Raw genomic sequence first — 11442 nt, 5'->3', positions numbered from 1 at the left:
GGACCTTTAATTTCTCTCTTTGGCATGAGAAGGAACGCACGGGCAGTTACCCTCCTGGTGGTGCATCGCGGGTGCCAAGAAGGGAGGGCGGGGTGTGTGCGAGGGTGTGGAGGGGAGGTAGTGCAGGGCAGGGACAGAGAGGCGCTGGCTCAGGAGGAAGGGAAAGGTGAAGGAGGACAGACTCGCGCCCCTCAGGCTACTGCGTCTCATCCCCCCCCCCTCCCGCCATTCACTGCTCCTGCCCTGCCCTGCCCCTGCCCCTCCTCTGCGTCATGGCACTGCCCGCGGCCCTGTCCCCGCTACCTTGCTTCTCTACGTGGTGGCAGGGAAGGGTGGAGGGGCTGAGGCGAGAAGCGCAAACCAGCCAGGGGTGGCGGGGCAGTGCCCGGGGCGGTGAGTGCCCGCCAGCCCTGTGGCAGGGTGGCGCGGGACGCGCGTCAAGGTGTTGTGTGATGGGTGACAGGTGCTTCACTGGGAGACATTGTCACAAAGGATGTGTCTGGCGTGGAATACAAGGCTTTACACTTTTGTGTGAGTGAAGTGGAGAGGCTGGGCAGTGTTAGGATGGCTTGTGCAGTGTCACCGTGCAGTGCAGGATGAATATTTTTATGTCGTTGTTGACTATTTCTGGGAAATTCTAGGGTTTTGAATTCATCTGCCACTTGGGTCCCGTGGATTTTTTTTTTTTTTTTTTTTTTTTTTTTTTTAATGCTGCCTTCAGAAGGTGGTGCTTTCTTTGCATTGACAACACCAGACATGGTGTCAAGACAGTTGAAGGTGTATTCTCACCTTGCAGCAAAACAACTAAACAAACAAACTTATGGTGAAGCACATCTTGCATCCCTCATGTTATTTCTTCACCAGCACACTCACAGTCTTCTCACTAGCAATAGTTATAAGCCAATTTTCAATTTGCCTTACCAGTCTAATGAAATTTTGACACATACTATGGAACATACTCCCTCCTCTGACTGATTGCCTTCAGCCTCTCTCACTGCCAGAATGTTGCATCCTTTACTGTCTTCTGCTACTATTTTCATTCTAACTGCTCTTCTGATCTTGCTAACTGCATGCCTCCCTTCCTCCTGTGGCCTCACTGTACAAGGCTTTCTTCTTCCTCTCACTCCTATTCCGTCCAACTCTCTAATGCAAGAGTTAACCAGTACTCTCAATCATTCATACTTTTCTCTGTTAAACTCTAGAATTCAATGCCTGCTTCTGTATTTCCAACTTCCTACGACTTGATTTTATTTAAGAGGGAGGTTTCAAGACATTTATCCGTTTCTTTTGGGTAACTTTTTTGGACCTGCAAAGAAACTGGCAACTGAGTGGGCCTTTTATATATATATATATATATATATATATATATATATATATATATATATATATATATATATATATATTTATTTATTTATTTATTTATTTATTTATTTATTTATTTTTTTTTTTTTTTTTTTATTTATTTATTTATTTTTTTTTTTTTTTTTTTGCCCTTGGCCACCTTTCCCTTTCTTACATAAAGCAGAAAAATATGTCTGTGGCTTGTATATTTTTAAAGCATCACACACCACCTATATAAAAAAAAATTTAAACAAACACTGCCGTTTTGTTAGCTAGAGCAAGCAGTGGTCATGAAAGATGAAGTCTCTCTTCTTGTGTCAAACACCAAGTGAGTATTCCTTAATTTAAAGTTGTTATATCTCTGAGTGGTTGTTAAATAGGGCAATCATAAAATGAGGAGAGTGTGTATTATTCTTATTGATTTTAGTTGTCAATTCACAATATCTATTGATGCATGAAGTGTACATGATTATTTTTGTGTTGGTGCAGAGTTGAGAGCGTGGTATGAGCCGGCCCCACTGGGAGGACAAAGGGGAGCTTGATTGTTTGAAGGACCAGCCAAGGCGATGGGGTGGCCGCTGCACCTCACAGATGGAGTGGAGTGTCAACAGTGAGGCTGGCCCCCGCCCTCCAGGGCCACCCCCTCCTCCCCGCCAGAGGGCCACACCTTCCCCCATTGATTATCGCAGTGAGAGTCGCCGCCGACATGACAACCAGGATGCCAATGTGGCCCAGGGGGGTGCCGGCCCCACCCATGAGCCCCGGCCGTCCCTCCTGGGGCCTCCACCTCCCTTCACAGGGACGTGGCCTCTTATGCCTCCCCCAGGTGTGTTCACTGATGCTGACCGGCCCCCACACGCCATGCCTGACTACCCTCAGCACCGGTGGAGCCAGGCCCACCCTGGCTTCTTTCAGACAACTCGGGGCCAGTATGCGTTTGACATGAAGTGGTGGACGCAGCAGAAGCAGTCCATGGATGCGTACCTGGGTGGACCCAGCTGGGGCGACAATGGCAAAAGTACCCATCCAGACCCAGACATGCCCCAGTGGTCCTTTGGCACCCGCGTCATGAAGACCTCCCGCCGCCACTACCACAGCCGGCCAGGTTATGGGGGTCCACGGGGTATGGAGCCCGGGGCCTTCGAGGACGCCAGCCACCACCATCAGCGGTCCTCTGGGGCGACAGCACACCCGGGCAGCAGGGGAGGACGGCTGGGGGCGCGCAGCAGCCACCACCTTGACTTCCAACCCCGCCACGATCCCAGCCACAGCCCCACTGACCCCCGCCGCCATCCCCACCCCTCCAGCCACCTGCAGCTTGTCCGGGGTCGGGAGAGCTCCCTGGACTTCAGGAAGAAGAGCTCTATGGAGAGGAGCGAGCAGCGTCGGAGCAGCTCCAACCCCCCTGACCAGGGGCCTGAGGGAACAAAGTGGGGCAAGAAGCGAGGCAAGAAGGGGAAAGGGGGACAATGGGATGTACCTGGTAGCTTTAAGTCTCACAGTTCACCTAGCAAGAGTATACGACCTCTTAGTACAAATGGGGCGTTGGGGCTGGGGCGGGGTGGGCCCAGCTGGCCCACACACAAGGACAAGAAGGCCAAGCGGGAGAAGGCCAGTGCTAGCTATGCCGAGGCTGCGAAGAAGAAGGCACTGGCGGCAGCTGCTAGCAAGTTGCGCCGCACCTTCCTGGCGGCCAAGAAGAAGAGCACCGGTGGGGAGAACTCCTTGCTGGACGACAGCGAGGAGAATGAGGGCCCCGGCCGCAGCCCCACCGATGACAACAATGCCCAGGATCTGACCATGCCTCGCCGCCATCCCAGCTGCCTTGAGTTTGACATTGACATCCGCTTCAGTGCCAAGGAGTGGGCATCGGTGGGACGGGGCCAGGGCGGTGCACCGGGGATGCTAGTCAACCCCCAGGGCTCCTCTGTGCCTGGAAAGCACCTACATAAAGGAGACAACCTAAGGGAGGAGCAGGAGGACTCTGGCACCTATTCTGATACAGATGTGGGCCGCACTGACTCCCACTGGTCTCCTCCTCCTGGCTCGGACCAGCCCTCCTCCTCCTCCTCCTCCACTCGGCGGAGACACCTCTCGGAGAGCTCGGGAGTTATTGACCTCCGGAAGAATCCCCCCAGCAGGGGCTCTGCTTCACGCCCTGCCAGCGTTCGCACCAGGTCGTGCTCCATGAGTCTAGTGGAGGGTGGGGCTGGCCCCAGCAGGTCAGGAGAGTCCCAGCCATCCAGAATCAAGCTTCACCTCATGCCCAAGTTGAGACGGCTCATGCTAAAGCAACTCCTCAGCATGGACAAAAAGTCCCTCCAGGTGAGTGTTGAGTAGGACAGGGAGGACACAGTGGTCAGAGTGTGGAAGTGTTGTGCTAGGTTTCTGGAAGCATTGTATGAAGTGTTGAGAGAGAGAGAGAGAGAGAGAGGGTGGAAGTGTTCTTTCTGTTTGAGTAAGGGAAAATGTGCTTAACACCTTCAGTACCATGATGCATTTCCACATTCATTCTGCTTATTACTTGGTGATTTTATACAGCTTCAGAAACTTATGTGGGGATTAAAATAGTGAAGACTGGCCATTTATCTTTTGACCTCCATACACTCTTCCTAATGTCAATAAAATAGTCTAATCATACACAGATTTCAAAGTAAAAATGTGTCCCAGTATTGAAGGGCTTAAGTGAACTGAGTGGTTGGCAAGAAGTTGGATTCAAAGTAAGATAGTGAAGTCTAATGTTGCTTTGAGAGAGAGAGAGAGAGAGAGAGAGAGAGAGAGAGAGAGAGAGAGAGAGAGAGAGAGTGCGCATGCCTGTCTAAACACGTCACTAATGTTTCTGTGCAGGAGTTGGTAGATGACCCTCGGTCCCGCAAGGCCCAGTTCATGATGACCCATCTCATGTCGGAGCACCGGGCGGCCCTTTCCCAGCGCCTGGCCCAGCAGCGCTTCAAGACGCCTGACGCGCTGCCTGACGATGAGCTGCAGCTGCTCAACAGTCTGGAGGGCGCCCATCTCAGCTCCCTGCCGCCAGAGGTGGTGCAGCAGGTCAGTGCATAGCGCTCCATTAATGTTGTTTTCATATTTCTTTAATTTTTCTACCAATATATTTTGTAGAGGGAAGTGTTTACTCTTGAATAGAGTTTTAGAAATTTTCTTCATTACAGTTTTAAATTAATCATCAATTACTTAGCAATATTATTCTGTAAGGTTTGTGATCTTCACATTCCTGCAAGTGATGTACTTTCCAGAAGATATCAATTATCTTACAAACTGGAGTCGCTTTTGAAAGTTAACAGTTTCATCTTAAGATAACTGTGTAACTGTTTGCTAAATTTTGCCAGTGTTTGTCACCAGTTTGATACCATTGTGTCTTGCTCCAGGTTCGAGAAATCTTAGCGCTGGAGCAAGAAGGAGCAGAGGGAGGATGGGAGGCAGCAACCATCTCCCTCAGTGATTTGCTCCTCCACGGGAGTGATTCAGATGCAGACTGCCAGATCATCTCCCCACCCCCGCGGGACCCCACCTCCACCATCACCATCCATGACACTGACTCCGAGATGGAGGAGCTGCCTGAGGAGGACGACGATGAAGATGAAGAGGATGAAGAAGATGAGGAAGGAGAGAGTGAGCATGAAACGGAAGAGCATGTCAACCTGGTTGAAAATGATGACAGTGAAATGGAAGAGGTAGAAGATGATGATGATGATGAAGATGACTTTGAGGAGGAAGATGAAGTAAGGAAACAACAGCAGCAGCAGCAGCAGCAACAACAACAGCAGCAGTCTCAAGAAGACCAAATAGCACCACCAACACTTGCAAGCAGTAGCAGCAACAGCAGCTGTAGTAACAGTAGCAACAACAATACCATTAACAATGCTGACAACAGCACTGCCACCTCCACTGCCATCACAACCACCACCCCCACCACCACCACCACCAACAACAACAACAACAACAACACCAATAGTAACAGCAGCACCAGCGAGGCTGATGGAACAGATGGTGTTGTGAGCAAGATGGAGGTGCCTGCCACTCCTCCTCCAGTGACTGCTGTCTCAAAGCCCACTCCTGAGGCTCCTCCCCTCCCCATGCTGCCTCAGATCCCAGTGGAGGTGCCTATGTGTGTGATGGAGCCTCTGGCTGGTGCTGCTGGCAGGGAACTCAGCAGCCAGGTGCGAGAGGCTACCATGAACCTGATGGGCAGCCCACCATCAGCGTTGACCAGCCAGAGACCAGCAGCAGAGATAGCCCCTGTACCAGGCCCCAGCTCCCTCCTCCTCAAGGTAGTAGTGGTGTTTTCTTATTTTATATCCATTAACTTGCTTTCTTAAAAAAATTTCTTGCTTTTCTGAAGAAACATACTTTTTTCTGAGATGTACCTTTATTGTTGCAGGTTAAAGAAGAGAGGCCATCACCTGTCAGTGAGTGTGGCCTGTGTATGCATCACCCACGCACACCTCACACCTCAGAGTGTGTGTTCCCTTATGGTCTGGCTCCACCTTCCCCTGTGGCCCTCATGCCAGGTCCACCCCGCCCGCTGGGAGCCACCCCGCCCCAGCGTCCCGTGCCACACATCCCACCACAGCCACCACTGTCAGCCTCACTCTACCAGCGTTCCATCAAGCAGGAGAAACTTGATGGTAAGTGGTGGTGTGTGTGTGTCTGTGTGTGTGTGTGTGTGTGTGTGTGTGTGTGTGTGTGTGTGTGTGTGTGTGTGTGTGTGTGCGCGCGCTTATCAAGTTGTACGTACAGAGTTTTAATGTATAGTAATGAGTTATGCTTTGAAAATATTTTGTCTTGTGCTGTCTCAATCTTGAGGCTATTCCTGATTGTGTGTGTGTGTGTGTGTGCTCACCTCTCATATCTTTACAGAGTCTTACCTCAAGTATGAGCATGTGAAGCGGCCGTCCTCGGAGGAGCGACCTAAGAATCCCGCCCCCCCTGATGCCTTGCCCACCTTGCACCCGGCTGCTGCCCCCGGCCTGCATCCAGCACCACAGCCCCGGCCACTCATCTTTTCTCCGGAGAACGATTTCCCCGACCCGCCCCGGCCTCCTCCCCCCCCCGCAGTTTAGTCCCCGCATCAAGGTGGAGCGACACACCCCCGTCCAGTTCATGTGTTGTTGCATGAGGAATGAGTGTGAGCGCAACAGCACTCACAGCGCCGAGGTGCGGCCCCCATCTCGCCGCACCGTGGCCACGCCGCAGCCATCTGAGAGGCGCCCCACCCCACATCTTTATAAGATGGAGCCCCCGTCCCCCTGTGCCTCCCGGGCCAGGACGCCGCACCCTCCTCCACCCACACACTTTGCCCCGCCGCTGGCTTCGCCTCGGTCTGCCATCTCTGGGGTGGAGGGAAGGGTGCCAGGAGTGGAGACCAGGGTGAGTATAGGAGTCCAGACTGAGCGTGAGGTGAGGCCCCTGCCATCCCTGGATCCCAGCACCAGCAGCAGAAGGATGTATGTCCCCAACTTGAGTTTAGCACGAAGTGTGACACCACTCACCACCATCAAGGTGGACCAGAGCACCAGCACTGATGACCTGCCCTGGGAACCCTTCCACCCTCAGCCACCACAGCCGCTCCTGCCTGTGCACCACAACCAACAGCAACACCACCTGGAGCTGCAGCACCAACAACACCAACACCAACAGCAGCAGCAGCAGCAGCAACAACAGCAGCAACAGCAGCAGCAGCAGCAGCAGCAGAGTAAGAGTCGAGGCAAGGGGTGGTGGTGGCACAGGGCAGGTCGCCCAAGGAACCATGTTGCCCAGTTGGCTGCAATTTCTAATTCTCTGAACAATTTTGAGTGGAGCAATGAGGCTGGTGCAGCACTGCAGCAGATGGCAGTGCTTGGAGAGCAGGAGGGGGAGCTGCTGCGTCATGCTGAGCTCTTAGACCAAGAGGTCCACGACTTGCTGAGAGAGAGGCGGCGTGTAACGGAGGAATTGGCTCGCCTCCAGCAATTGCGAGCTAGTAAGTTGAGACAGTTGGTGCAGCAGGATGGTTCTGGTCAGGAGGGAGCAGAGGGTCCTGGCCCCCGGGGACCCACAGGAGACTCCCGTCCTCACAGGGTGAGTCAGCAAGATTCAAGCTCTGATGGTGGGGAGCCCATGGATGGTGCCAACTCCAGCAGGCATGATCCAGTAGAGAGCCTGGCCCAGCGGTACGGTGGGGCCGGGCGGGGCGACGCCCATGTTCAGTCCACCACAGACAATGCTTCTGTTGTGTCGTCCTCGCAGGAGAAGACACCCAGGGTGCGTTCCTTCAGCTTCTCTCACACCTCCTCCAATGACTCCAGTAATGAATCTCAGTCAGTGAGGAGGCAGCGGTGCACCTCCACCTGCCACTCTCCCGGGCGAGGCCACAAGTCGCGGGAGTCTCAGAATGGTCACTATCAAGGCTCCAGTAGTCCGAGGGAAGGGTACTACCAGGTAGAGGGTGGCGTGGCACACCTGAGCCTGCGTCCTGTCGCCAACACCGACTCGGAGACAGACAATGATGTGGGAGCGCTGGGTGGGTCGGTGGAAAGTTCGGAGGCCAAGGCAGCCGTGTCGGAGAGCCAGAACTCCAACCGAAATAGGATGAGTTCCCTCTCCAGCTCTGCAGAAGGTGACACAGAGAGTGAGGCGCCACCAGACCCAGATGAGGATGACAGAATATCTAGTCTGGGTCTCAAGATGACTTTGGATGAGGGTGAGGCTGTAGTGGACTCCTCCCAGAGGCCAGATGAAAAACCAGATAATGACTCCAATAATCTGGAAGACCACTCTGGAACTTGTCCACTCCCAGAGCAGAGGGAGCCAGGGCCCAGCAGATTGCAAGACTTGCATCTAGCACAGAAGGTGGAGGATTCTGGCACACCTGACAAGCAAGAAGAGTCTGTGTCCTCTGTAACACTTCTCTGCACTAAATCAGGGTCTCAAGACAGTCCCCAGAGATCTGCAACACCTGTATCAGCCTCAGCCAACCAATCATTTTCTCCCTCATACCTCAAGTCTGAGCCACAAGACATATCTCACCTGACAGACAAGGAGGGAATGAAACTAGAGAAACAGGAGACAGTGGACCCTCCCAGTAGTGAGAAGTGTGTGGATGATAAGATGCTGGCCCTGAATAGCCATCTGTCCCTACCATCCACATCACAGGCAGCCTCAGACAGAGATACCATTATCAGTTCTCAGAAGAAGACCTGCTTGACCTTGTCATCGTCGGCCTCCTCTTCACCCATGTCTTCTCCAGAGAGCCAGAAGTCAAAGAACAGCTCCAGTGAACACTGCTACAGCCTCAGGTCTCGCGGGCCCCCACACCGCATGAGACAAGTACCCCAGAGACCCTCCAGTGACAGTCAGGAGGAAGATAAAAAAAGAAGCGACAAACCATCTGAGGAGCAGGCAGGGCACAGCAGGGACAAGGAAGATGAACAGGGAGAGGACAATGACTCTGAAGATGGTGGTGAGGATAAAAAGAGGAAACGTAAGAGAAAGTCCAAGAGACACAGATTCAACAAACGCAAGAAAAAGAAACTCCACGAGAAGATTGGAAAGCACTCTCCACGGCCAGTGACTGAAGGCATCAACAAGGGAGGAGTCTCACCTGTGCGGGACGAGGACAGGTTCTCAGATGAGGTGCTGGAAAGCTCTGGTGATGAGTTGGCCTTTGTGACTCCCCCAGCTCATGGTAGCGCTGTGCTGGACATGAAGGTAAGATTTCCTTCTTTAGTCGTGTTTTGTACATTGATGTCTCTTCTTGACTCTCCTAAAAATCTTACTGCATAATTGTTCATATCTCAATGCCTCCCCACACAGGTGGTGGGTGGATACATCATGACGGCCTCCAGCGATGGCACAGCCCGCTGCTACGATCCAACATCAGGACAGGTCATGGCCACCTACACGGACCACACGGACCTGGTCACCTGCATTGGGGTGGTGGGCCGGCCAAACTATGATTCTGACAATACAAAGTTCCTTGTGGTGACAGGCTCAGCAGACAAGAGTGTGTGTGTTTTCAATGGCAAGGTGAGCTATTGGCCTGGGCTTCTGTTGGAAAGATATATATAGATGTGATTGTGGGAAAGCAGTGTGGCCGGGCTGCTGTATTGAGGATGACATGGATGTAATGCAACTCTTGCTGTCCACAGACTGGTGAGGTGCAGCAGAGGCGGGACGTCGGGGAAGGAGTGCGGTGCCTTGACATCAGTTGGGGCCAGGTGTTCCTTGGCACAGAGGGAGGCTGTGGAGCAAGGTGGAACTTCAAGGTGGGGATGGTGCATGGGTACACTGTTCTGGGTTGTCTTTTTTGGGAGGTCTCAAAATTAAGATCTTTGCTTGTAAATTACCTAAGTTAGTTGCCTCCACTTCCCTGATTGTTATTAGTAATTTGTGTTAGTATGTATTGATTTAAAGTCTGTACTAAACAAAGTAGGAATGTAACAAGTTGAAATGGAAAGTTTTCAATATCTTAAATTATTTTTATGATATTTAAAGAGATTTCTGAAGCAACTGTTCATGACATGTGGTTGTCCCTCGGCAGGACAAAGGAGTGACGGAAATGGTACAGTTCTGCGGCAAGGCTGTGACCAGCATGAAGGCCATGACGGAGGGTGGCCGCCGCGTGCTGCTGGTGGCGGCCAAGACCACGCCACTCATGATTCGTGATGCCATGACAGGTTAGTGGCAGCGGATGTGTTGGGTTTGTGGTGATGAAAGGGGTCAAGTAATTGGAAGTGAAAGATGTATTGAAGACAGGTGTCTCTTACTGTAACAAGTCATGAAAATAAAGACTAATTTCTTAGTAGGTATCAATGCAATAGTTTGATTCAGCATTGTGTGGTCACACAGAGGGCAGCCACTGCACATCTTAATCTTTCAATTTCTCCTTTTACTGACATTTCTTTTACACATGTACTCCTTTTTTTCTGTTCTTGCATTTTTCTTACAACTTTATATATAGAATTGTAGTAACTGTGACATTTTCCACCACTAGGGTTGTTCCTCCGCACACTGGAACACATCCAGATGACAGTGTATGCCACAGTCTCCTACAGTGGCCTGCTGTACACTGGAGGTTCCGAGAAGATCATTGTGTACCACGATTTCACGGTTAGTGTTGCAAGCTGCTTCTCATGTCATTATTGCCTTCTCTTTTACCAGCTAGGTGGTGGTACCTTGTTCACTAACTGAAGAATGATAGGCACCTTGTCCCTTTATGAATAGATATTAATTAGTCAAAAGGGGAAGGTGTCACCATCTTGACTTACACTGGGAAAATCTACGTTGTTTTCTGTGTATTTTCTGATATTAGCTGTCCTATTTTGCTGCATAAGCCTTTTTTGATGTTCCTAAGACAATTCTTGGTTACCTTGTAGTTCATTTGTGAATATTTTTATCCATAGCACAGACCAAACAATCTCTAATATCCTCCCTGTCAATATCTGGGAGAGAGCTAAAGGCCTCCAGCACTTGTGCTTAGTTAGCTGACCATAGTGGAGAGAGGAATGACAGATGACAAAATTATAGGAAAAAACTATTTTTAGTATGAATTTTATGTGTTTACAAGCAGTGAGTTATACCACTTGTGTTGGTGTGCAAGTCAGGCTGTGATGCAGCAGTGCAAGGCATTTAAATATCTTAGTGGGAACAGGATCCTGGTTTTTTTTTTTTTTTTTTTTTTTTTTTTTAAATAGGCTTCATTACTTGGTAGTACATGGCATCTCCAACATGTTTACAGTCTGGCAGTAGCCGTGGACACCTGGAGAGTGAGGCTGATGTGTCTTGCCTCACTGTCTACAGGGACTATCTCGTGGCCACATGTTACGATGGACTTGTCAGAATATTCTGCTTCAAGGTACGTTTTATTTCCTGTCAACGAGAGTATATATATATCAATGTGATGTGAAACAACTAGTAGTATCACCAGTGATCAAAGAAATGTAGATTCATTGACTGTTAGGTTTCCTAAACTGATCAAATTGATAATGACTGATATATGATAACTGCTGATATAGGGAGTTTAGAAAGTTGTCAATTGCTTTTGGCTTCAATAATTTTGTATCTGTGTAGCCACTGGTGCCATCTCTCAATGAAATACAATATTGT

At 50.7% G+C, this 11442-nt stretch overlaps 2 protein-coding genes across 3 annotated transcripts in view; one reads left to right on the top strand and one right to left on the bottom strand.

The window, feature by feature from the left end:
- LOC123501154 (synaptosomal-associated protein 25-like) overlaps nucleotides 1-235 on the bottom strand; it is a 53480-nt gene extending 53245 nt beyond the window's left edge. Inside the window, exon 1 of one of the 2 annotated variants that reach the window (XM_045249754.1) lies at nucleotides 51-235. The gene's annotated coding sequence lies outside the window, so the exon portion shown is untranslated. The remainder of the gene's footprint in view (nucleotides 1-50) is intronic. The other variant, XM_045249753.1, reaches the window with a different exon arrangement.
- Nucleotides 1-11442, top strand: part of LOC123501148 — a 14401-nt gene that overhangs the window by 302 nt on the left and 2657 nt on the right. The window contains 11 exon segments of the mRNA XM_045249734.1: nucleotides 1831-3666; nucleotides 4189-4389; nucleotides 4725-5627; nucleotides 5738-5984; nucleotides 6217-6400; nucleotides 6402-9045; nucleotides 9151-9363; nucleotides 9486-9602; nucleotides 9878-10013; nucleotides 10331-10446; nucleotides 11075-11191. Of these exon segments, the coding sequence (XP_045105669.1) occupies nucleotides 1846-3666; nucleotides 4189-4389; nucleotides 4725-5627; nucleotides 5738-5984; nucleotides 6217-6400; nucleotides 6402-9045; nucleotides 9151-9363; nucleotides 9486-9602; nucleotides 9878-10013; nucleotides 10331-10446; nucleotides 11075-11191 (6699 nt within the window). The 5' untranslated portion in view covers nucleotides 1831-1845.

This window comes from Portunus trituberculatus, chromosome 9 (genome assembly GCF_017591435.1).
Source record: "Portunus trituberculatus isolate SZX2019 chromosome 9, ASM1759143v1, whole genome shotgun sequence".
In the NCBI taxonomy this organism is placed as follows: domain Eukaryota; kingdom Metazoa; phylum Arthropoda; class Malacostraca; order Decapoda; family Portunidae; genus Portunus; species Portunus trituberculatus.
This window is presented reverse-complemented; position numbering and strand designations above follow the sequence as displayed.